Here is a 25,166-nt window from a genome sequence, read left to right as displayed (position 1 = left end):
ACAGGGATCAACTGAAGGGGCAGTGCAGAAATGGTGCTCTAGAAGGCTCGACCTTTAGCTGCCTTCCCCCAGTGGCTTACACCCCTATACTCTGCCACGACAGCTCCCCATGGTGGTACCCACCCTAAAGCTCTGACACTGTATCCTTTCACTTAATCTAATTAACTCCCTCCCCCTCATTTCTAGAAAACTCTGAGGGGTGAGGTGGAAATGAAGACGGCCCATGTGCCCCGAGAGAGCCAGGGCCAGAGCGGAGTCTTAGGCTCTCAGCAGCTATCAAGGGGCTGCCCTAGAAAGGCATAGCCTTGGGATAACTCAGACCTCAAGGAAGCCCTCCTCAGCCTGGAGTGTCTCTTCTCCAGGACTCTGGGCGTCCTGCTGGCTCACAGCCTCCCTATAGGACCAAGCAGGAACTTACCCAGATTTCTACCTGGTCTGGGCCTCTGAGGACCCCCAGTAGTTCCTAATATGGCCTCCAGAACAGAATGCAGTAGACCCCAGACCACATCTAGCATCAGGACCTGGGGGAGTGAGGGGGGCTGGCCAGGAAGCTGGTCAAAGCCTGCCCCAAAGGACCTTTGTCTGGAAGTCATGCCCACAACCAACAGTGGCTTTGGAAGTGGCTTTTTTATCTCAATTTGTTTTATTATGGAAAACTCCAAACTGATACAAATGTCAGATCAGTGAGAGGATTCCCAGGTGCCCATAATTTGGCTTCAACAATGATCAACACCCAACCCATCATTTCATTTCCATCCCCACCCACTTCCCTGACAGCCTCTTAGTCTGAACCAGTTTTGCCATGTTATTTACTGTCTATATTTGTTTGCTCATCTATAAAATGTGGCTAGTAATGCTGTCCTACCTGCAGCATATTGCCACCACTGACAAAACCCACTCTTCAAATTAAGGCATCTGAATTGGCACTTCTATTGCCCTATAACCCCACAAATGGCACTTAATTAGGTCATAGAAGTACCTCCCCAGGAGCAATCCTCAGGAATAATTTTAAGCTTCTTTCTGATGGGTCCATTCATGAGCTGACTTAAGGCATCCCGTTGCAGGTGTCTCACGTGGCGTTGGTAAAGATGAACTGAAACAAACTGGTACACGGTGAGTCAAAGGACTGGAAATAAGGCCAAGAAAATGTCTTTCCCAACTGCTGGGATAATGTGTCAAAGAGTGAGGCTTTCAGCTGGAAAATGAAAAGCATAATCTTAATTCACCCCAGATGGAAGAAGAAAGCCAGAAAGGTACCAAAAGTGGAGATGCTTTATTAATTTTGATTGCTGCATTTTATGCACTTTGGGGCCATGGAGATTATCCAGCATGGCCAAAGGAAATCAACTGAGAAGTGGAATCTAGAGGCTCCTGCAGCCTTTATAGTCCTCCTATGGGAGGCCAGGCATTCAACATCCAGAGTGAAACTGGGTCAGCTGAAAGACAACTCAATCCAGCCTTCAGGAGGACTGATGTTGTGATGTGATGTGCAGAAGTTGGAGTCTAAACTACAAAAACACTAAGCAAGCAAAAGAAGCCAGATGCAAAAGACCACCGAACTGCATGGTTCCGCTTATATGAGTTGTCCGTCCCAGAAAGGCATCTGTAGAGACATCGACAGATTTGTGGTTGCCTGGGGCCAGGAGTGGGAACAGAAACCAAGGGCCAGGAGACACGGGATCTTTTTGGTGTAATGGAAATGTTGTAGAACTTGACTGTGGTAATGGCTGTGCAGCTCTGCAAATGCACTAAAACTGCTGAATCATACACTAAAAATGGGTAAATTCTGTGGTATGTAAATTATGTCAATAAAGTTAAAAGAATGGATTCCCTCTTGCACAGAGATGGAGACAGGGGTCTAGCCACATCAAGGTTGACTTACCTAGGTGGCTCTGGGTGAATTCTAAGCTCGACTTCATTGCAGATGTGGGAGTACTTTTAGTTAAGATGTTATAGAAGTTCACCCCATCCGTGTTCTGAAATACAGAATTATATTTGGCTGTTTGTTTTATTTATCCACTATCGAAGCTGCAAAACAGAAAGGCAACTGGCTCTCCGTCTTATCCAAGGACAGCTTTAACTTTGTAGATTTGCCCAGGCCAGAAAGAAACGCAGCTCTGGGGGTATCCAGGTGGCTCAATGGTTGAGTGTCTGCCTTTGACTCAGGTCATGATCTCAGGATCAGGCTCCCCAAAGGGAGCCTCCTTCTCCCTCTGCCTATGTCTCTGCCTCCTTCATGAATAAATACATAAAATCTTTAAAAAAAAAAAAATAAAGAAGGAAGGAAGGAAGGAAGGAAGGAAGGAAGGAAGGAAGGAAGGAAGGAAGGGAGGAAGGAAGGAAAAAAAAAGAAAGAAGAGAAAGAAAGAAAAAAGAATGCAGCTCCGAGGGCTGAGACCAGCTGTCCGCCTGATCTTGGAGGGGTAGTGAGTAGCTCATCCGAGTGGAGCTCAGATGCTGGAGAAAACCAAGGGCCCACGTGTTAATTTACAGGGCAAACAGGGCCACAGAGGGTCCTGCACACTCATCCTCAGCTATGCATTCTTCCCTCCTGGCTCACTGGGGCACAATGTTGTCTGGCAAGAATTCAAACATTCACTTCTGCAAGACGTATTGTTTTTTCTAGCACGCATACATCCAGTCAAGGGGCAAGCAGGTCTTGCAGGCCTGGATAGCTTTCTGACCTCATCACTGCTCAGGTTCGTTGGCTTTGTCATTCACCATGTGATCATTTTCAGATTTTCGGGGAGTTTCAGGATAGACCTAAGTCCTGACAGCACAAACCAGGGGCCCCTGCTCCAAGGGAACAAGCCAAGTGGGCTGCACCTGAGTGTGTCCTGTTACCTGTTCAATGACCATTTCTGCTTTCCCCCACAGCTGCGTGGCCTCTTTGTAGAGCCCCTTATTCACAGCATCCAGGACTTGCTCTGCCACCTGAGACACCTCTGCCAAGCCTTGGTCGTCAAGAAGAGACTGGAACGCAAATGGAGAATGCAAAAGCTCACTTTGCGCAGAGTCACAAGCCTAGCATTACTACAGCTGGGGACGGGTGACAGAAAAAGTGGGAGGAGAAAGGAGGACTACATATGGAAATCCATGGCTGTTAGTCACATATTCATTAATAAAAGAAACAGCAAAACAGTTGTAGAGTCCAGATGGTGGCTACCTGGGTATGCACAGGCATCTTCCAGCTTTTTTGCACATGTGAAAAATTTTATAATAAAAAGTTGAAATTTTAAAACCTGTGTTTCTTATACCTGGAGAAATGGGTAACTGTGCTGATAGTTCCTTAGATTTTCCCTCAAGGAGCAGCATCAACCTCCTAGGCAAACCTAGCTAGCCTATTCTTCCTGGGGACAGAGCCAGAAGAGGTCAGCTGGGCTGCTTACCATGGAGGGTGAGCAGGTGGGGACTCATCTACTCACCACACTGTACAGGTAAGGTCCCCAGGAGAGCACTGAATCTAGAGGAAACCACATAGGTACAAAATAAGTCTGTTATGCCTCTTTTCCCAAAGAAAAACCCAACGAGCTTCCCTCCCAAAGCAGAGAAGGAAGCAAGAAACCAGGTGGCTTTGGGTCTAAAGGCTCCTTAACTCACTGGTGTCCCTGCAGGGCCAATGTCTCAGTAGTCAGGAGGTGGGATGATGTGGGAGCCTTTCTGTTGACTCAGGACTAATGACACGTTAATTTGGCCTGATACTGGTGCAGCAAGTGAGTCACAGCCAGTGATGGCATCCCCACAGAAATGCTGTGTGTGTGTGCGTGTGTGTTCCTCTCTGCCAGACCTCTAGGCTCTTTGACAGCTTAGAATATTTCCCCTGCCCTCGCATTTCTGCTGTGTATTTGCTCCTCCAGTTTGGGGACATTAGCTTCTGCCAAGGAGCTATTTAAGGAAGAAGACTAAGGATTTTGTAACTCAAGTGTCTATGACTATACTGTCAATCAATTCTTTTCTATTTCACAAACGTATTGAGAATTTACTAAGGGTCTGAAGCCATCAAGGAGTTTTAGATCTCTAAATGAGTAAAACAATGCCTGCCCTCAAAGAGAATAGGTGGCTTGGTTGGACAGATTCACAATTCACCTACCTCCCAACAGAAGGCTAGGACCACAGAGATGTGCCAAGAAAGTATCAAGGACCACAACCTGCACATTTGAATGTGTCACCCCTTTGCTTAAAAGTCTTCAATTATTCCCTAAGGCCAAGCATCCCAAAATATGTTTCAAGTAACCTCAGTACTGTAGGAGTTCAGTCTAGGTATTAGAGTAGAAAAAATGATTCTTCAGTTAAATATCTTTAAGGCTATGCAAAATAAAGTATTCCACACTCCATCCCATGGGACTTCGCAGAGCCTTTAACATCTGTGTGAAACCTTGGGGAGGTGGAGCCAGTACTTAGCACTGGCGACTTACATGACCACGGAGCCATTTGTATAGCACCTCACTGGTCTGGTATTCTTCAGAGTACACCCTGAGAAATGCAGGCATACCAGGTCCTCCGGGACCTAGCTATCATTCAGCTCTCCAGCTTAATTACCAAGCTTGTGCCTTAGTTTCTTGAAATACAGAATCATGTGCAATTTTCCAATGTGCCCCATTCCTTGCTTGATCTAGACCAGGGAGGGACAAAACTTTTCTGTAAAGGAACAGTCAACATTTTTTGCTTTGCAGGCCAGCCAGTCTCTGTTGCAACTACTCAACTCTACTGTGGCAGCCTCCAAGCAGAGACAGTATGTAAACAAACAGGTGTGACTATGTCCCAATAAAAAGCTTCTGTACCAAAAGAGAGTAGCAGAACAAACTCAATTTGTAGGTTGTAGTCTCCAACCTCTGATGTCCAACAGAACTTTCTGCCATGATGGAAATATTCTATATTTCTCTGGTCCAGAATGAGTCAATAGCCACATGTGGCTACTGGGTGCTCGAAATGTGGATAGTGCAATCGAAAGATGTATTTCGGGATCCCTGGGTGGCGCAGCGGTTTAGCGCCTGCCTTTGGCCCAGGGCGCAATCCTGGAGACCCGGGATCGAATCCCACATTGGGCTCCTGGTACATGGAGCCTGCTTCTCCCTCTCCCTGTGTCTCTGCCTCTCTCTCTCTCTCTCTGTGACTATCATAAAAAAATAAAAAAATAAAAAGAAAGAAAGATGTATTTCAATTAATTTAAATTTAGTTGTGTATGGCTATGGCTACCATCTTGAGCTGTGTAGATCTTCTTGAAGACATGGAGCAGGTCTGCGCATCTTTTGTAGCACCTAGCACATGCCCACTACCTAGCAAATAATAATGATTCATACAAATTTAACAGTATTTCTTTCTCAAAAAAGGAGTACTGGGAGGGAGGGGTGGAACTTAAGTGGATCTCAAAGAAGGGATTCAGATCTGGGTAGGAAGATTTATTTTTTCTCTTTCTTTCCTTTTTTTTTTTTTTTTTTTTTTTGTTAATTTAGAGACAGAACGGTGTGCATGAAGGGTTGGGGATTGGGATAGGGAGGGAGGGGCAGAGGGAGAGGGAGAAAGAATCTTAAGAGGCTTCATGCCCAGTGCAGAGCCTGATGCGGGGCTCAATCTCACAACCCTGAGATCATAACCTGAGCCAAAATCAAGAGTTGGATGCTTAACCGAATGAGCCACGTAGGTGTCCTTGGGCAGGGAGATTTCTAAAGGGGAAGCTGGTCCCAGCAAGGTGAAAAAGGATAAACTCTGGACAGGATGAATAGCACTTGCAAAGCCATGGGGCTAAACTTCCTGGTCTTGTGTAGGTAGTGTAGTGTAATGGGTGAATGCTTAGATTCTGCATAGCCTGCTGCCAGGAGGTGAATGCTAACTTCAGCTGTGTGACTTTAGGAAAATTGCTTAACCTCTCTGAGTCTCAGTTTCATCATCTCCAAAACTGTGGTAATAACACCATCCATCCCATGGAACTGTTGTAAGCATTCAATGAAGTTAACACATGCAAAGTCTTGACTGCTGTTAGGAAACTGTGATGAGACCCCAGCAGGCACTGTGAGGCCAATGGCTAGGATTGTGAGACAGGGGGCCTCATACCTCTGATCAAGGCTTCCAAAACTTCATGATGTCCCAGGAGGTTCATCCAGGAAGGAAGGAAAAACCAAGAGCAGCCTTTCTCCTGATGCTAACTCAAGAGCTCTCAGTTATTCCATTTCAGGCCTGGATGATGCCAAGAATAAGGGCAAGAAATGCCATTTCCAGTAACATCAGAATTATGTGGCCTAAAATGTCAATAGCCCTGAGATTTAGAAATCCTGTGTTAGAGTTAACCCCACCAAGATGACTATTTCAGACATCGGAAGCCACCCCCTAGATGTGTACATCACAAACAACTTTTAACTGTACTTCCAAAGAGGACACTCTAGTTATGAAACTAGGAACCTGAGCTGCAGGACTTAATAGTAACCTTGTCTCACCACCAGTGTGAGCAACAGATAGGAATTTCACCCCTAATGTTCATTCTAGTGGTGGTGACAAGTGACCAACAGACCTAGGTTTGAATCCTGACCAGGCCACTCATGCTGTGTGTCAGAGAGCAAATTTCATCACCTCTCTAGTCTTTAGAATGTTTTCAACTGTTGGGGCACCTGGGTGGCTCAGTCGGTTAGGCATTAAAATCTTGATTTTGGCTCAGGTCATGATCAGGGTCGTGAGATCAAGCCCTCTGTTGAGCTTGTGATGGGCATGGAGCCTGCTTAAGATTCTCTCTCTCTCTCCCCCCTCTGCCCTGCCACCTTCTCAAAAAAAAAAAAAAAAAAAAAAAAAAGCCAACTGTAAAATGTGATTCTTTTGTTGTGAGAATCAAATAAGAGAATTCAGTCATTCAGTCCAGTCAGCAGCAGTCCATGGTAGGAGCTCTATAAATGAGTTCTCATCCCCAAACTTGGATGCTCCTGAGGCAAACACTTCCTGTGTTGACATCTCTAAGGACCCAGAAAATTCTGTCACCCTGTTTTTTGATCTGGACAGCAAAGCCCAAAGTTCCAGGGAAAGATGGAGGAAAGGAGTAAAGAAGTATCTGAGAATTCTGTACTTACGAACAGGAGAGATCCACGAGTCACCCAAAGCAACACCGGCAAAGTTGCACTGGATGGTCCCTTGCTGAATGGCCTGAAAGAAGAGCCAAGAAACATCCTTGCCAAGGGAACCCAGAGACCTCCATCCCTTCCTCAGCAGGAGGGAGCCAAGCCTTTATGCACCACCCTTCCTGAGCACAGAAAACTTCGGCTCATCCTTTCTAAGATTCCCAAAGACCTAAGTGACCCAGTAGAGAGCAAGAGTAATTCTTTTCCTGCTGCCATTTGCAAAATGACAAAGAACTGTTTGAATTTCTCTCTACTGTTTTCATGAGTGTTGGCATGAATTAGTTAACATAAGCATGGAATACCTCTGGAATGATACAGAAGTAACTAATAACAGGCTAACTTAGGAAACAGGATTGGGGCAAGAGGGAGATTTTTTACAAAATACCTTTTTCATTTTTTGAATTTTAAATTATGTGTGTGCATAAACTATTCAGAGATCTAAAATAAAACAATGAACATCCTGAATCTGAACATTAGCAATTACACAGAAAGAATTATGCATTTATCTGGGTTTTCCAAAAGGAACTTACTTCTTCTTTAAAAAAAAAAAAAAATTTTTTTTTTTTTAATTTAAGTAATCTCTATTCCCGACATGGGGCTCAAACTCATGACCCAGAGATCAAGAGTCTTACACTCATCCCACTGAGTCAGCCAGGCACCCCAGGAACTTATTTCATAAGTTACCTAAGTAGTTCAGACGATAAGGGAAAGTTCCACTTTATAAAAGAATACCAGCTAATAGGTGTGGGAAAAAAAAAAAAAACCAAACAGGAGAAAACCACCATTTTGAAACTCCTAATGAAATTACTGACTACGTGAGAATTAAAAATTGATATTAAAACCGTTAGGTGAAAGATGGATGAAGAACTGAAGATCCACATAGTTTGAAGAAAACACCACTCAGATAATTTTCTGCCCAGGCAGAGGGTGAGAAAGTCCAGTTGAAAAATCAGACTAGATCTAGATGCTATGTGCTTTCTGATTTGAAGCCCAATGAAGTACACAGCATCATAGATATCAGAGGCTGGCAACTTATTCTATAAAGGGACAGAATTTCAAATATTGTAGGCTTTGTAGACCAGTCTATGTTGCAATTACTCAGCTCTGCCAGTGTAACTCTAGAACAGCCATAGGCAATAGGTAAACAAATGAAGAGTTCTAATAAAACTTTATTTGTGGATGCTGAAATTTGAGTTTCATGTAATTTTCATACCATCATGAAATATATATGTATATTTTTTAAAGATTTTATTTATTTATTAATGAGAGACATAGAGACAGAGAGGCAGAGGGAGAAGCAGGCTCCATGCAGGGAGCCCAACATGGGACTCGATCCCAGGACTCCAGGATCAGGCCCTGGGTTGAAGGCGGCGCTAAACCGCTGAGCCACCCGGGGATGCCCACCATCATGAAATATTATTCTGCTTTTGGGGCACCTGGGTGCTCAGTGGTTGAGTGCCTGCCTTTGGCTCAGGTCATGATCTCAGGATTGGGCTCCCCATAGGGAGCCTGCTTCTCCCTCTGCCTCTGTATGTGTGTCTCTCATGAACAAATAAAATCTTAAAAAAAAAATTATTCTGCTTTTATTCCCCTCCCTACATCACCACCACTTGAAAATCTAAAAGGCACTCTTAGTTCATATAAAAGCCCTTCTTAGCTCACAGATCATATAAAAACAGGCGGTAGGGGCGCTCAGATGGTTAAGCGTCTGCCTCCAGCTAAGGTCATGATTTCAGGGTCCTGGGATTGAGCCTCAGTCGGGGTCCCTACTTAGTGGGGAGCCTGCTTTTCCCTCTCCCTGTGCCCCTCCTTCTGCAGTTCCCCCTGCTTGTGCTCTTTCGTGCTCTCTGTCAAATACATAAACACTTTAAAAAATAAATAAAAACAGGTGGTGAGCTGGATTTTTCCTGAAACCTGACCTATTACAATATATGCTAGCCAAAACTTTTACCTTGAATCTATTAGACTTTATCTATAACTTACAGTTTTGTAGGAAATACAGTAAAGAGAGAATTTAAATAAACACCATGAAGGCATGACCAGACAAAAAAGGAGACAAGCCAAGTAGTCTGGTTTCTTCACGGAGTCTGAGTCATTTTAAAGGGACTGTGCTAGATGAAAACAGACTTTAGAGACATCACAGCCAGCTGTGATTCCTGCATCTGCTTTGATGCAGGACCAACCAGCTACCAAGGACACGTTGGGATCATTAAAGGAATCTGAATATTTGAGATGAAAATGTGCTGAAATGGGAAGGTGAGGACTAGTGATGAAGAAAGCAGGCTGTAGACATGATGTCTAAGATGACCTCATATTGGTTTAAAAAGGATTTTATAAAGTGCAGAAAAAGATGTAAAGGCACATCCACTAAGGTGTTAACAGGGCTCTCCACGTGGTGCAAAGGTGACATTCTAAGTTTAAATTTGTGCTTTGCTGTATTTTCTAATTTTCTGTTATCACACATATACTATTTCTTATAAAAGGTTAATTTTTTAAAAAAAATTAATAAATCTTAAAAAAGCAAAGGCCATAATAAGAGCATTGTAAATAAATTTAAACAGTGCAGTGGACGGGAGAAAATGTGGAGAGACTTGCCCTCTGTCCCACATGGCCAGCTGGCCACAGTTAACATGTTACATACCCTTCTAACCCCTTTCTTTGCTTTCACAAGCTTATACACACAGATATAGAAATGTAGCCATTCTTTATACTGGCTGCAAAGTGTCCTCTCATGGAAGGATACATTTATTTTATCTAACTAATCTTATAGGGACAGCCCTGACCTTGTTTCCTGTTGAAGGGCATGGTAAACAATAGTGTATTAAACATCCTCGGACTTGGGGCGCCTGGGTGGCTCAGTTGGTTAAGTGTCTGACTCTTGGTTTCAGCTCAGTTTGGGATCTCAGGGTCATGAGATTGAGCCCCATGTTAGGCTCTGTGCTCAGCTGGGGGTCTGCTTAAGTCTCTCTCTCCCTCTGTTCCTTCCCCCACAAACTCTCACTTTCACTCTCTCTCTCTCTCTCTCTCAAATGTTAAAAAAAAAAAAAACTCTCACACACACACACACACACACACACACACACACACACAAGAATTCCCACAGGACAGATTCCTGGAACTGAAATTATTGGGTGTGAGGGCATATAGATTTACAAGTTGACAAAGACTGCCAAATTGCCCTTTTAAAAGGATTTATCGGGCATCCCGGGTGGCTCAGCGGTTTAGCGCCACCTTCAGCCCAGGGCATGATCCTGGAGACCCGGGATCGAGTCCCATGTCAGGCTCCCTGCATGGAGCCTGCTTCTCCCTCTGCCTCTGTCTGTGCCTCTCTCTCTGTCTCTCATGAATAAATAAATAAAAATCTTAAAAATAATAATAATAAAATAAAATGATTTCCCAATTTCCAATCTCACCAAAAGTGGAGAAAAACATTTATTTCCCTGACTTCTTACCAAAACTGGGTGTCACTAATCTTTTAAATATTTGTAAACCTTATAGATTTGGCTAACAAAAGTTGAGCATTTGTCATATGTTCACAGGCTGTTTGCATTTTTGCTATACACTGCTTTATATTTTTTGCCAATTTACTTCTAGGATCTTGTCTCTTTTTATGGTTATCAATATAAGTACTTTTTTGGGACGCCTGGGTGGCTCAGCGGTTGAGTGTCTGCCTTTGGCACAGGGCGTGATCCTAGAATCTAGGATCGAGTCCCACACTGGGCTCCTTGCAGAGGGCCTGCTTCTCCCTCTGCCTATGTCTCTACCTCTCTGTGTGTCTTCCATGAATGAATAAATAAATTCTTTAAAATATATATATAAGTATTTTTTCTAGCATATATTTATGCCGGCATACATATATATGTCTTCTGAAATTATGGAACTCTTGAGTTTTAAGTTTTAATGTGGTCTAAATATATCAACTTTATCCTTTTTAGCCTTTGGGTGTTTCATCTTATGAAGGAAAGCTTCAGGGACACCTGGGTGGCTCAGTCAGTTGTACCCAACTCTTGATTTAGGATCAGATCATGATCTTGGGTTGGAAGATGGAGCCTCATGTTGGGTTTTGCAAAGTCTGCTTGAGATTCTCTTTCTCCCTCTGCCTCTACCCTCCTCCCTGCTCACACACCTACACTCTCTCAAAAAATAAAAAATAAAAGAAAATAAAAATTTTTAAATGAAGGTAAGCTTCAGGTTCTCTTATAGTTTTGATTTTTATGTTTGGATTTTTTCTTTATGTTTAGATGTTTATCTAGAACTGATGTTTTATGAAAGGAATTCAACGTTATAGTTTTTTAAAGTGAGAACCATTTGTTTCCATGCCATTCACGGAATATTCTATCTGCTACCCAATGATCTGAAATGCCATCTTATCATCGGATGTGATAATGCCATATGATCATATGCATTACATATATATGTTATTTACATACACATGTTTATACACCAGTATATGTAAAATCTGTTTCTGGATCCTTTATCCTGCTGCATTTAATCTGTTAGTCTGCTGCTGTGCTAGCACAACATTGTTTCACTCACTGTAGCTTTCTTTCCAGCTTGTTTCACAACTGGTAGGGCAATTTTCACTGTTCTCTCTGAAACTTCTTGTGGCGATTATTACAGATTTTATATAAGGTCCAACTCAAAGTATATTCAGTCTAAGGTGATATAGAAAAGAACAGAATCAGTTTCTGTCTGAAACCAAAACAGAATCATCTTTCCCATTACCTTATAAAGTTCTAGACCAATGCCAGCAGCCATTTTGCCTCCGTAGGACTCTGAGAAAATGTAGAATGGAATCGTCTAGCAAGAAAAGGAATTTACAAAGAATTAAACATCCCAAATGCTTTTTTATTCACGTGAATTTCAAATTTTTATTGCATGTCATGGCCAGACAAGACAAATCTGCTTTTATTGGTCTTTCCCCCCTATCTGATCAGAATACTGGACTCCAAGGTCATTCTTTCAAGCTCAAAACCACTTTTAGAGATGACAGAAACAAAAGGCCACAATCTGACCTCAGGTGCAGAAAAGTTTTCTCTGACAATGGCTAGACACTGATCTCTTGGGGAAATTTAAGTTTATTCAGGTGGATGTAGTTGTGTGACCGCTAGCCCCTTTGCTTAGCTGTGCCCGAGTCACTGCTCACCTGGAATTCCTTGTGGCAATCGAAGAAAGTCTTCAGGAGAACCATCATGTCTGACGCCACTGTGGCAAGGTCTTTGGCATATGCATCACTCTTGTTCACGTAACTGAACCCAGTGCCCACAGGGTTATCCACAAATAGGAGACTGGCTGACTGGAGCTACATGTCACATAGGAAAGTCAAGTGGTACAATCACTCAGTCACTGACTGTCTTTCTACCATCTTCTATGAACTCAACAAAACCCAAGGATGTGAAGGTACCAGCATGCTTACAATCCTACTGCTAAAAGGGATTTCAAAAAATAGTAAGGGACAGGAGGGACACCTGGCTGGCTTAGTCAGTAGAGCTTGCAACTCTTGATCTCAGGGTTGTGAGTTCAAGCTCCACATTGGGCCTGGAGCCTACTTTCAAAATAAATAAATAATAAAGGCCAGAAACAGAGACTAAGACAGAGAAAGGCAAAGTAGAAGTGATATTTCAGTCAGAAACAAGCTCAGGAATGTTCCAGGCTAAGGAAACGGCATGTGCAAAGACTCAGAGGCAAAAGTAAACTGCACTTAAGGGGGCAGCCCCGGTGGCACAGCGATTTGGTGCCGCCTGCAGTCTGGGGTGTGATCCTGGAGACCAGGGGTCGAGTCCCACATCGGGCTCCCTGCATGGAGCCTGCTTCTCCCTCTGTCTGTGTCTCTGCCCCTCTCTCTGTGTCTATGAATAAATAAATAAAATCTTAAAAAAAAAAAAAAGGAGGACCAGAAGGGAGACACAGAGAATCCAAGGACTCAGAGGGACATGGAGGAAGAATGGCCCTGCACTGAGTGACTAATGGAGATGTGAGTATGGGAAGCTAGGTGTGAATGAGTGGTCAAAGGAATGAAGTCCAAGCCAAGGAACTGGCCAGGCAGAGGCCTGAAGGTAGAGTGTAGATGGACAGATGTTGGGAGATGTGGCAGGAGGTAGGGAGAGAGCAGGAATCTGGATCTGATCTTCTGGGAACTGAAAGAGTGATTAAACTAAGGAGAGATCTGCATTGGAGATGCACTCTGAAAGCAGCCACTAGAGAGGATGGAAAAGGGGTGGATGAAGAATATTACCAATGCTCGGGTGTTAAAGAGAGTTCTCATGTGACACAGCAATTCTATTTTGAGGTATATCCCCCTTCACCAAAACTGAAAATAGGAACTCAAATAAATGTTTGCCACCAGTGTCCCCTGCACTATTCATTGAGCCAAACCATGGAAACAACCTAAGTGTTCATCAGCAGATGAAGAGACAAAATGTAAAAAAAAAAAAAAAGAAAAAAAGAAGAGACAAAATGTGGTATAGCCATACAATGGAGTATTATTCGCCCTTACAAAAGGAGAAGAAGTGGCACGCACAACATGGATGAACCTCGTAAATATTATGCTAAGTGAAAGAAGCCACACACCAAAGGCCACATACCATATGACTCCATTGTTACAAAATGGTTAACACAGGCAAGTCTACAGAGACAGAAAATAGATTAGTGGTTGCCTAAGGAGAGACTGGTGGTTAATAGTTAAGGGGTAGGAGGCTTTCTGGGATGGGAGAGTAGTAAAATGTTTTGAAATTGATTGTGGTAATGGTTATAAAACTCTGAATATACTGAATGACGCTGAATTGTATACTTTAAATGGGTGAGTTGCAGGGTATGTGAATTATTTCAATAAAGCTATATTTTATGAATTCATTTTTTTTTAAAGATTTTATTTACTTATTCATGAGAAACACAGAGAGAGAGGCAGAGACACAGGCAGAGGGAGAAGCAGGCTCCATGCAGGGAGCCCAATGCGGGGCTCAATCCCAGGACACGCCCTGAGCCAAAGGCAGACGACGCTCAACCCCTGAGCCATCCAGGAATCCCTACGAATTCATGTTTAGGGGCGCCTGGGTGGCTCAGTCAATTATGCATGACCTTTGACTCAGGTCATGATCTCAGGGTCCTGGGATTCAGCCCTGTGTCAGGCTCCACACTCAGGAGGAAGTTTGCTTCTCCTTCTGCCCTTACTCATGCTCCCCCTCTCTTTCTCCCTCTCTCAAATAAATAAATAAGATCTTTAAAAAAGAAAAAAGAATTTATTTTTAGTTAAAACTGATTGGATGAATGGGTGAGGAGCACAGGAAGACAAGGATGGCTCTCTGGTTTCTGGCTCAGACAACTGATTGGATGGTGGTACCATCTGCCACAATGAGGGACACATGGAGCTGGCTGGTTTTGTGGGTGGGTAGAGGGTACGGTGTACTAATGAACATAGATTGGAATATCTTGAATAGGGGATGTATGAGGGACATCCACACGGAGACATCTCAGAGGCAAATGGAGAAATAGTTCTGGGGCAAAAAAGTTCTGAGCTAGAGATACTGACTTGGGAATCATCATCATCTATGTATCATTAAAGCAGTCTGAGAGGATAGGGCTGCCAAAAGAACATACATAGAAGAGAATATTACCAAGGACACAGTATGGGAAACAGCAACATCTAAGACATGGGAATGGCCAACAGGATAGCAAAAAAGTCCATGAAAAGAATCCCATGAAGGATCTGCTGGACTTGGAATTGGGAAGCCAGCATGCCCCTGAGGACAACAGCTCCAGCAGAGTTAGGGGAAAAGCCAAATGGGTTAGGGCAGTGCTTCCCAACCTTGTCTGGGCCATGGAGGAGATACGTGTACTGTACCCTAGAGCTAATGTGCGTTGGGTTCCCTAGCACCCACTCTCTCCTGCCCCCAGCCCCCAGCCCAGAAAGCTCTAGGCTAAAGCATATATAGGAAGTAAAGACTAGACAGCAGTATACAGCACACCTCATTTTACTGCTCTTTCTATAAATTGAAGATCTGTGGGCAATCCCACATTGAGCAAGTCCATGAGTACCATTTTCCCAACAGCAATTGCTCACGTAATGTCTCTGTGCCACATTTTGATAATTCTTGCAATACTTAAACTGTTTCATTATTATTGTACTTATTTTAGTGCTCTGTGACCAATGAACACCACTCATGGGAAGTTCAGATGATGGCTAGCATTTTTTAGCCATAGGGCACTTTTTCATTAAGGTATGTACAGTGTTTTTTTACACATCATGTTAGTGCCCATGTAACAGACCACAGTATAATGTAAGCATTAACTTTTATATGGCCTGGGAAATTTAAAAAATTCAAACCAAATCCAGAACCAAACCCACAGTGTCTCCACGGTATGCCTATATAAAGAACTCTCTTAAGAAAGGGTAGTAGCTAGGGACACCTGGGTGGCTCAGCGGTTGAACATCTGCCTTCAGCTCGGTGTGATCCTGGAGTCACTGGATCGAGTCCCACATCAGGCTCCTCACGGGGAGCCTGCTTCTCCCTCTGCCTGTGTCTCTGCCTCTCTCTCTGTCTCTCATGAATAAATAAAATCTTTAAAAAAAAAAAAAAAGGTAGTAGCTGGAGTGGCTTGTGTAGTAGGTTGTGGGAAACCTGTGTACCCCGCACCCCAGGAAGAAGAGAGCCTAGAGACAGCGTAAGGATGTGGAAAGGTACTAACTGTCCAAGTTAGGAATCTTGGAGGAGGGACCTCAGCAGGGAGGAGCCTCGTGTGTTGTTTTGAGACGGGAGGGTAGTGAGGGGCAGGGCAGTGAAGCACTTATTAGCGAGGCCAGGGGCTAACTGGTCACAGGTGATGGCTCTGCTCTCTCGGGGAGGCGGGGAGGCCGGTCAGACCGGGAGGGGAGCGGGGCCCCAGCACACCGATGAGGGCGGCCTCGGCCCCTCCCTGCCAGCCAGACGGTTTTGCCCACCAGCATTTGGCACCCGAGAGGAGATCCAACCAGGGGGACAGTGGGACTGACACAAGCCTGGGGGTGGCATGGCTGGTCAGGGAGAAGGATGAAGGAGCCAGGGGTTGAGCAGAGAGGGGTTAGGGCAGGAAGTGAAACTAAGAATGAGGGAGGGAAGGAGGAAGGCAGAGCTAGAGAGACACCAACAGGGTAGAGGACAAAGGCTCTGAAGTCGTGATGAAGTCCAGAAGCAAGGTGGTAGCGAGGGGGTGAGAGGGGGTTGGCATGAAGGTGGTGGCCAGAGGCAGGGACCCTGCAGGTGGATGACAGAGATGGCCCATATGGGGGGAGTCACAAGGACTCTGGTGTCTGCGAGAACAACCTTCTGCCGCGATGTGGGAAAGCCAGAGAGTCCCGGGAAGGGATAAGCTGTCCTGAGAAATGGACACAGGGAAAGGGATGGGGCAGTGCTGCTAAACTTGTGACCCGCCCCCCCAGACTGCGGGAGGGCCGGGGTGGGGGTGTTCAGGCTTGGCGAGGCCATAGGGCATGTGCAGATAGGGGCTACGCTCACTGTACCCAGGTGGTTCTTCGTGGTTTGAGATCACTATCAAGGGGCCCGATTTCCTCAAAGTTTCCAAATCCAGTGCTGGAACCACCTGGACCACCCTGTGGAAGAGAAAATAAACCCAGAGAAAACATTAGTCAAAGTACCATAACACTGACCACATTCACGATAAACAAGTTATGATTTTTTTATTTTTATTTTTTTTTAAGTTATGATTTTTTTTAAAGATTTTATTTATTTATTCATGAGAGACAGAGGCAGAGACACAGGCAAACAGAGAAGCAGGCTGCATGCAGGGAGCCTGATGTGGGACTTGAACCTGGGAATCCGGGATCACGCCTTAAGCCAAAGGCAGGCACTCAACTGCTGAGCCACCCAGGGTTCCCAACAACTTATGATTTAGTGATGGCTGGGTCAACATTATAGGAAAGACACAGCTGACCTGGAGAACCGGGGTGTCTGTATCAACAGAACCCCCTGGTAATTGACTGCTCAAGCTTTCTTTTTTTTTTTTTTAATTTTTATTTATTTATGATAGTCACAGAGAGAGAAAGAGAGAGAGGCAGAGACATAGGCAGAGGGAGAAGCAGGCTCCATGCATCGGAAGCCCGATGTGGGATTCGATCCCGGGTCTCCAGGATCGCGCCCTGGGCCAAAGGCAGGCGCCAAACCACTGCGCCACCCAGGGATCCCTGCTCAAGCTTTCTACAGGGAAAAGACCCAGGGACACCTGGCTGGCTCAGTACAGTATGTGACTCTTGATCTCAGGGTTGTGAGTTTGAGCTTCATGTTGGGTGTAGAGATTACTTGAGAATAAAATTAAAATCAAAATTAAGTAAGTAAACAAATAAATGGAAAAGATCTGGTCTAAGAGCCCCAGAAGGGACTTTCCTACCCCTGATCCTCTGAGATTGAACCCTGGCCTGCCATGGGGTTCACTGATCTTCACAACACCTTGCCCAACCCCTAGCATTTCCAAGATGAGCAGTAAGTCCAGGGAAGGGTCATACCCTGTGACTCTCCACCACACCACTGTCTCCTCAGTGTCCCTGTGAAATGACTAGGGCCACAGTTTAAGGGGCAGTGTGATCACATGGATCCCTAGGATATAATTTAGCAAATGCAAAAGTCCCAGAGCAGGGAGGGCTGGACACTGTGCGCTCAGGGCTGAGAGCAGGTGGGGCAGGGCTGTGAACAGAGCTCAGTGTCTGGGCCCAACCACGGGAGCTGGACGTCCCATGGGTTGTGAAGGGCTAAGCCAGGGAAGGTGGCCCTTTGGGAGACAGTCAGGGGAAAGCGTGGTCAGTGCTCTTCTGAACAAAGCCTCGGGGACCAGCTGAGCCAAGGGCACAGGCATTCAGAGAAAGGATCCTGCCTCCCTGTGCACGAGCAAGATGGACAAGAAAGGATCATACACAAACACTGGAAGGAATAGCTCCGGCAAAACAGAAGCCAGGGCTACTTGTACAGGGCAATCTAAAGGGGAAAAAAAAAAAGACAACGTCAGGGTCAGGGCTCAGGGGTAACTGGAAGATTCCAACAGGGAAAGACTGTGTGAAACTATGTAATGTTTTGAACCTACCCCAAACTATTATAAAACTGGGAGGCTATCCATCCCTCTAATTATATGCACTCAGTATCTTAAGCTTTCCCAATATCATGGTAAAAAGCTCACAAACCAGGGGCAGCTGTTCATCACAGTGACATTTATGACAGTGAAAGGATGCACCTCCAATGCCCCTCGCTAAGGGAACAGATCAGTACAGACTGTGAAACAGCCATTTAGAACCACAAACTATATGGAATTATGTGGCAACACTGCAAAATGCAACACACAGTAAATTAAGAGCAAGCGTGTATCTCCAGGTGGCTGCTGGGCCCCTTTCTCCTAGTGGACTGACTGGGAAACAGGACAGGACAGGACCAGAACAAAAGGAGGGAAGCTGGGAATCCTAGGAGGCTTGGCCTTGGTGGGACAACTCCCAATTTTCTGGGCTGCTTTTGATAAGCTGGGTCGGAGGCAGGAGATGACACCCCTCCCTCCCCTAACCCCAATGGCAACAAGAAGCTGGCTGAAAGATGTTTCTGTTCTATTTGAGAACATCCTACCGCAAAGTCTTTTTTTCCCTTAGAACTTCGGGATGGGGTGCTTTCATGGCCCAGGACTATCCAGTGACTCTGAAATATGGGAAACATGTCAGCAGACCAACTGGACTGCTTAAATGACTTGAAAGTGTATCGAAAATAGCTCACTACTGCACTCAGAGTTACTTCACTCTGGTGACATGACCTCAATTACTCAAAGACCTGCCCACAGAAGTCAGTATGTGTGTCACCAGTAGGCTGCTAAAATAGATTTCCTTTTCATCGAAATTAATTATTTCTTCCCTAATCATAGTGTTTTTCCTTCTCCTGTGGGCCTCAGAGGAAATGAAGGGCAGGTTGGTTACTTAGCCTGTGGATAAACTTCAATGAGTATCTTAGCTCAGAGGGTTAACCTAACCAGTCATACACTGGGCGGCGCGACAAAGTGTACGCAGAGCAGAGAAATCAGCTGTGGGCAGAGGGAGCCCCTCCTCCAGAAGCTCCTGCCTTGTGTGAAAGGGGCCACGGTCACTCAGCTTTGGGATAGCAAGTTCAGGACCCAAGGTGCCATGTCTCCTGATTGTTGGAAAAAGGAAAATGTTTTGAATTTAAGATGTTGGCAAGTGAGATGTTTGGTGGTGCATTTGGAGTGTCCAACTCTTGGTTTCGGCTCAGATCATGATCTCACGGTCATGAGATTGAGCCCCAAGCTGGGCTCCACACTCAGCCTGGAGTCTCCTTGGGATTCTCTCTCCCTTCTCTCTCTCTCTATCAAATAAATAAATAAATAAATAAATAAATAAATAAATAAATAAATAAATAAATAACAAAAAAAAACGTTCGCAACTAATTCAGATAGAACAACCACCTCACTCTGCAATCAACCAAAGGAAAGATCTGCAACTCTAAAGTTGAACAGTTTTCAAATTCCTAAGAGCCCAGAAACTGCTTCAGGGGCAGCATGTGACAAAGAGGATGCTGACTGGGTAGCATCTGGCCTACACTCCAGTACTTCTGCTTTCTGCTTTGGCTCCGTCTGTAAGCTTTCACTTGAGGTTGGAAGAAGTCCTGCTGATTAACAAAATCCTCAGATGAAAAACCAAAGCTCAGAAAACAGAACTCTGCTGCATTTCTGCCTCCGGCAGCCCCGAGGTAAACAGAAGTTCATGGGGATACACACATGCGTTCTTCTTATCTGCATCCTCAAGCGGGGCCTCACGTCCAGCCCTCAAAGGTAACAGTTGTGATAATGCTACAAGGGAAAGGGCCTTTCCCTACAAAGGGCTCCTCTGAGCCCTATCTCACCAGAAAGTCTGTGGGGGTTAGCCAAGGAGGCCAAGCCCAGGGCACTGGCAGGTTGCTGGTGAATGCTGACATTCTGGGAGGAAGTGACATTTGCATCCCTGGGAAGGGAGAAGCAGGACACTTATTTACCGATGAGCCACCTGGAGCCCAATCTGGGCCATACCTCCAGTCTCTAGAGGCTGAAGCAAGAGCGTGTTCCTCAACCCCTCCCTACAGACTGGTCTTCCAAGTGGGTGTGGGCCACCTCTGGGCAGGTATTTTAGGAATGCAAGGAAGGCTCCTCTGACTACCCCCAAATACCCTTCAGCCAGTCCCCTGCCTTCCAGCCTACAATCAGAGCTCAAGATGAACATGCAAACACACTTAGGGAGAAGGATAGGCCCAATATTTAATACTAAGATACAAAAGGATGAATCCTTTACAAAGATCAGCTTTTCTGGGGGTGAGGACTTAGGGTCTAGGAGGGACTAGTAGAAGAGGGAGAGGGAGGGGTGCTCAGAGTGCCCTAGCCTTTGCTTTGGAACCTTTCAAAACATTTCTGTGAGCATAAAGTCAAATGTGTCTTTAAGAGCTTCCACGAAGGCGTCCTGCCACTGGCTGAGCTCGATATAAAAAGACCTCCCACAAAGGCTAGAACCCCTCACTCTTTGATTTGGCCCCCTCGGTAGACCATTGCCTTTGCTTGCCCCAGAAGGACACCAAACCTCCAACCCTAGGAGACCCTCCATCAGCTGCTGGATCTGATTAGTCCTTCACAGCTGAGCTGTGAGACCTTAAGAGCAAGCAAAGTGGTATGTGGGGAAAGCTGGCTGGGCAGCCAAGCCACTTTTACCTGAAGCCACATGACCAGGGGCAGTTCTGAAAAGTTCTTGCAGGGGTTCGTGGCATAATAGAGCCACCAGAACATGTGGGCATCCTTGCGGACGGTCACGTAATCCCATACTTCCTTTCCCTCTTCTGCGGGCCAGTCAGTGACCGCTCCTAAAACAGAAGTACAATGTGATCTTCCCGAAGAATGTGTAACATCCAGGTAAAGTCCAAACCTGCAGAGACAGCCATGCTAAACTGGAGAAAATTTGGTTCCTATTTGAGGCAATTTACTCACTTTAATATATTGTGGAGATAAGGAAAAGCACTTAAGTTAATGAAAAAGCAAACCAGGAGTGCCTGGGTGGCTCAGTCAGTTAAGCACCTGACGCTTGATCTCAGCTCAGGTGTTGATCTCAGGGTCATGAGATCATGCCCTGCATGGGCTCTGTGCGGAGCAGTCAGCTTGAGACTCTCCTTCTGCCTCTCCCACCCACTCTCTCCTTCTAAAAAAAAAAAAAAAAAAGAAAAAAAAGCAGAGCAGCCCGGGTGGCTCAGCGATTTAGCGCCCTCTTTGGTCCAGGGCTGGATCCTGGAGACCAGGGATCAAGTCCCACATCGGGCTCCCTGCATGAAGCCTGCTTCTCCCTCTGCCTGTGTCTCTGCCTCTCTCTCTGTATCTCTAATAAATAAATAAAATCTTAAAAAAAAAAACTATTTAAAAAAAGGCCAACCAAACTTTTTTCTTTTTTTATGATAATCACACAGAGAGAGAGAGAAAGAGACAAATCAAACTTAATAGTGGCAAAAGAGGTTAAGGGCTTTCACTTTTTCCTCTGCAATATTCAGATTTTTTTTTAAAAAAAGATTTTATTTATTTATTCATGAGAGACAGAGAGAGAGAGAGGCAGAGACAGGCTCCCCATGGGGAGCCTGATGCAGGACTCGATCCCAGGACATGAGGATCACGACGTGAGCCAGAGGCAGAAGCTCAACCACTGAGCCACCCAGGTGCCCCAATACTTAGATTTTTAACAATAAGCCTGAAACACATTTACAATTCTATTTTAGAAAGACAGATTCACATTTCTGGAAAAAAAAGAAAAACTGCAAGATGCTGGCTTTTAATATCTCATTTAATATATGATTAAAGAAGTATCCTAAATGAGAGGGACCAATATTCACTTTATTACTGCTGGGGCAACTGTTAGCTTTTGTGAGGGAGAAAAAAAAAAAAAACAACACAGGTCCTTACTTGACACTGTAAACCAAAATAAATTTCAAGTGGATCAAGCGTTTCAATTTAAAATTTTAGACATTAAAAAAATACAAAAATATAATTGAATGCTTTTCTGATCTCTGGTTGGGGAAGTGATGTGGCCATACCCCCAGAGACTACAAAGAAAAAGATAAACAGAGTTGAGGACAGAGGCTTGTTATATATTCTGTACAACAAAATTTATGTACATCAGAAATAAAATTAAAAAGCATACAAGAAAGAAAGATCTGCAACAAATATGAAAAAAGGGTGATTTTCCTTTCTCATGTAGATCAATTTCAAAAAGTAAGATCAGGACAGCCCGCGTGGCTCAGCGGTTTAGCGCCGCCTTCAGCCAGGGTGTGACTCTGGAGATCCAGACCCAGGATCGAGTCCCACATCGGGCTTCCTGCGAGGAGCTGGCTTCTCCCTCTGCCTGTGTCTCTACCTCTCTTTCTCTCTGTGTCTCTCACGAATAAATAAATAAATAAAATCTTTAAAAAAACAAACAAACAAAAAAATCCAAAAAGGAAGATCCTAATTAAATGTGTGAAGGCTCTGAGGAAATAATTTACGAAAAGGAAATTTGAATGGCTAATTAATATGTGAAAAAAGAGTTAACATCACTAATACTCAGCTATGAAAGTCAAATCAATATGAGGTCACTAAAAAAACGTTGGCTTGGGGGCAGCTCAGGTGGCTCAGCGGTTTAGCGCTGCCTTCAGCCCAGGGCCTGATGCTGGAGACCTGGGATCGAGTCCACGGTCGGGCTCCCTGCATGGAAGCCTGCTTTCTCCCTCTGGCTGTGTCTCTGCCTCTCTCTCTCTCTTTCTCTGTGTCTCTCATAAATAAATAAATCAAATCTTTAAAAAAAAAAAAAAAAACGTTGGCTTATTTGATGGATAAAAAAATAATGGCAGGTGCTCAATGTCCACAAGGAGACAGGAGATCAGTCCTCAGCACTGTCAGCAAGAGTGCACGCTGGCATCACCTTTGGGGAAGGCAGCTTGGCTTTCCAAATATCAAAAGAAAGATATTCCATAGATCAAAAGCTATATATATACACACATGCACACACACATGCGTATCCTTTAATTCCACAGCCTCAATTTTCCCTAGTTAACTTTGTAGCATCTGAAAAGATGTTGTATCAGAAAAGAGTAGGTTCGATACATTTTCTGTCACCTTTGCTAAAGTAACAACTCTCAAGTCAACAGTTGTTTTCCTCAAATACCCCTCTGTGGGTAAGAAAAGGCTGAGGTTAAAGACGATGAGAGCTGACCCTCCATGATGGGAGTTTCCTGCCTTCTACTTCCTCTTTGCTGAAATTTCAAGCCCCCGTGACAAGGCAAGGCACAAAAACTGGTCTGAAACAGAAGAGAAGGGAGTAGACCAGGACACTACTCCCTTGGGGGTGGGATTTTGGGGTTTTGTAAGAAGGATGTAGATTAAGAAAACCAGAAAGTGGCTTGAGGAGCAAAACAGAATGGCTAGATCACAGGTGTGGCTTAAAGATTCTCTGTTCAAGTGACCCAAGATTACAGCCTCCTGGAGATATGACAAATAGGGTTTGCATCCCTTTTGACTTAGCGGCTGGCACTCCTCCCTTCCCTGGCAGTGACCACTGTTAAACATTTGGGGAGGGCGATATATTTGACAACATTTCCCAGACCCAAGCTGAAGGGCCAGAGGATCCCCAGTTTACAAAACGGAAGAGAACTCCTAAGCACTCCGCCTAAGATCACAAGGCAAGTTTGTGGCCAGTTGGAATTCTCGGGACCTTGATTCAGACCACGAGACATTCTGGTGAAAGAGTGAAAACCAATGTGCAAGTCATCCTATTAAACACGAATTTGTTTTTGTCAAAAAGAACTGCAGTGAGGGGAGATGTTATCCCGTCCTGATGAGGAGAGAGAGAAAGACCTTATCTCAATGAAACGTCCCATTCGTGATAGGGTTTGTTTTTCAGGGTCCTTCGCACCGCATGTTTCAGCTCAAATTAAAAAGTCCTCATGGGGGATCCCTGGGTGGCGCAGCGGTTTGGCGCCTGCCTTTGGCCCAGGGCGCGATCCTGGAGACCTGGGATCGAATCCCACATCGGGCTCCCGGTGCATGGAGCCTGCTTCTCCCTCTGCCTATGTCTCTGCCTCTCTCTCTCTCTCTCTGTGTGACTATCATAAATAAATAAAAATTAAAAAAAAAAAAGTCCTCATGAACCCACTTAGCAGCCAATCACCGCAGGAAAAGGGCGGTGGACTTAGGATCGTGGAAACCTCATTGATCAGCAGTTTTCCCAAGTCATGTATTTTGCACAACTGCTTCTACCTAGGGGGTAGGGAAGAGAGGAGGAGTACCAGACCACTCAGCCAGAAAGGGGTGTAGAAAAAATACTTAGCATTAAAAAAAAAAAAAAAGAAAGAAAGAAAGAAAAGAAAGAAGGAAGGAAAGAGAGCGAGGTTCCAAAGCAGTATAATGATGCAAGGTAGAAACTGGGGGAAAGAGATTTGCTTTCAAAAGCGCGAACCCACTAACACACGCTCAGCCCTGGAGAGAGAAGGAGGCACCGGCCGCTGATGCACCTTTTGCCCGAACCTACCGGTGCTCAGGCCCAGAAGTAGCAGCAGCAGCAGCGGCACGGAAGAGGCTCGGGGCGTCAGCTCCATGGCGAACGCCGGGCGGCAGCATCAGCAGCTGCAGGCTGCACCCCGCGCCCCGCCACGTGACGGCGGCGGGTGGGGCCTGGCGGGGGGGCGGGGCCTGTCTGAGGGGGCGGGGCCTGGGCGAGGCGGGGCGGGGCCAGGGCGGCGGGGAGTGAGCCCCGGTGGCTACCAGTGTCCCCGGCGCGCTCTGCTGGGCTGGTCCCCCCGGAGCAAGACGGCCGCGCTCGGGGTGTCCCGTCTGCCCCACCGCATCCTCCTCGGCGTTTTGGGGACAGATCAGAGAGGAAGAGGCGGAGAATGCATTTGATGGCCTGGGTCATGGGACGGGACTGAAACGCTGCAGAGAAGTAACCACGAGAACCGCCCTTCAAGCCGGGCTCCTCTCTTCCTTCCCCCCAAATAGGCCTGGCATTTCAAAAGCTACCGCGCGTGTACCTCCGAGAGATGAAGCCAGAACCAGCTGGTT

The 25,166-nt window shown here is 45.3% G+C and overlaps 1 protein-coding gene across 2 annotated transcripts in view; it reads right to left on the bottom strand.

The window, feature by feature from the left end:
• SCPEP1 (serine carboxypeptidase 1) overlaps positions 1–24,789 on the bottom strand; it is a 33,022-nt gene extending 8,233 nt beyond the window's left edge. Inside the window, exons 1-10 of one of the 2 annotated variants that reach the window (XM_025440418.3) lie at positions 24,637–24,789; positions 20,808–20,956; positions 16,597–16,686; positions 12,247–12,402; positions 11,826–11,900; positions 7,053–7,125; positions 3,426–3,463; positions 2,845–2,973; positions 1,883–1,976; positions 980–1,093 (exon numbers count right to left, since the gene is read on the bottom strand). In XM_025440418.3, coding sequence (XP_025296203.3) covers positions 980–1,093; positions 1,883–1,976; positions 2,845–2,973; positions 3,426–3,463; positions 7,053–7,125; positions 11,826–11,900; positions 12,247–12,402; positions 16,597–16,686; positions 20,808–20,956; positions 24,637–24,703 — 985 coding nt within the window. In that variant the 5' untranslated portion in view covers positions 24,704–24,789. Of the gene's footprint in view, positions 1–979; positions 1,104–1,882; positions 1,977–2,844; positions 2,974–3,425; positions 3,464–7,052; positions 7,126–11,825; positions 11,901–12,246; positions 12,403–16,596; positions 16,687–20,807; positions 20,957–24,636 lie in introns of both variants that reach the window. The other variant, XM_049114112.1, reaches the window with a different exon arrangement.
• Positions 24,790–25,166: the final 377 nt, after the last annotated feature.

Source organism: Canis lupus, chromosome 9, assembly GCF_003254725.2.
Source record: "Canis lupus dingo isolate Sandy chromosome 9, ASM325472v2, whole genome shotgun sequence".
Taxonomy (NCBI): Eukaryota; Metazoa; Chordata; class Mammalia; order Carnivora; family Canidae; genus Canis; species Canis lupus.
Note: the sequence above shows the minus strand (reverse complement) of the source record. Positions and strands in the feature narration are given on the sequence as shown.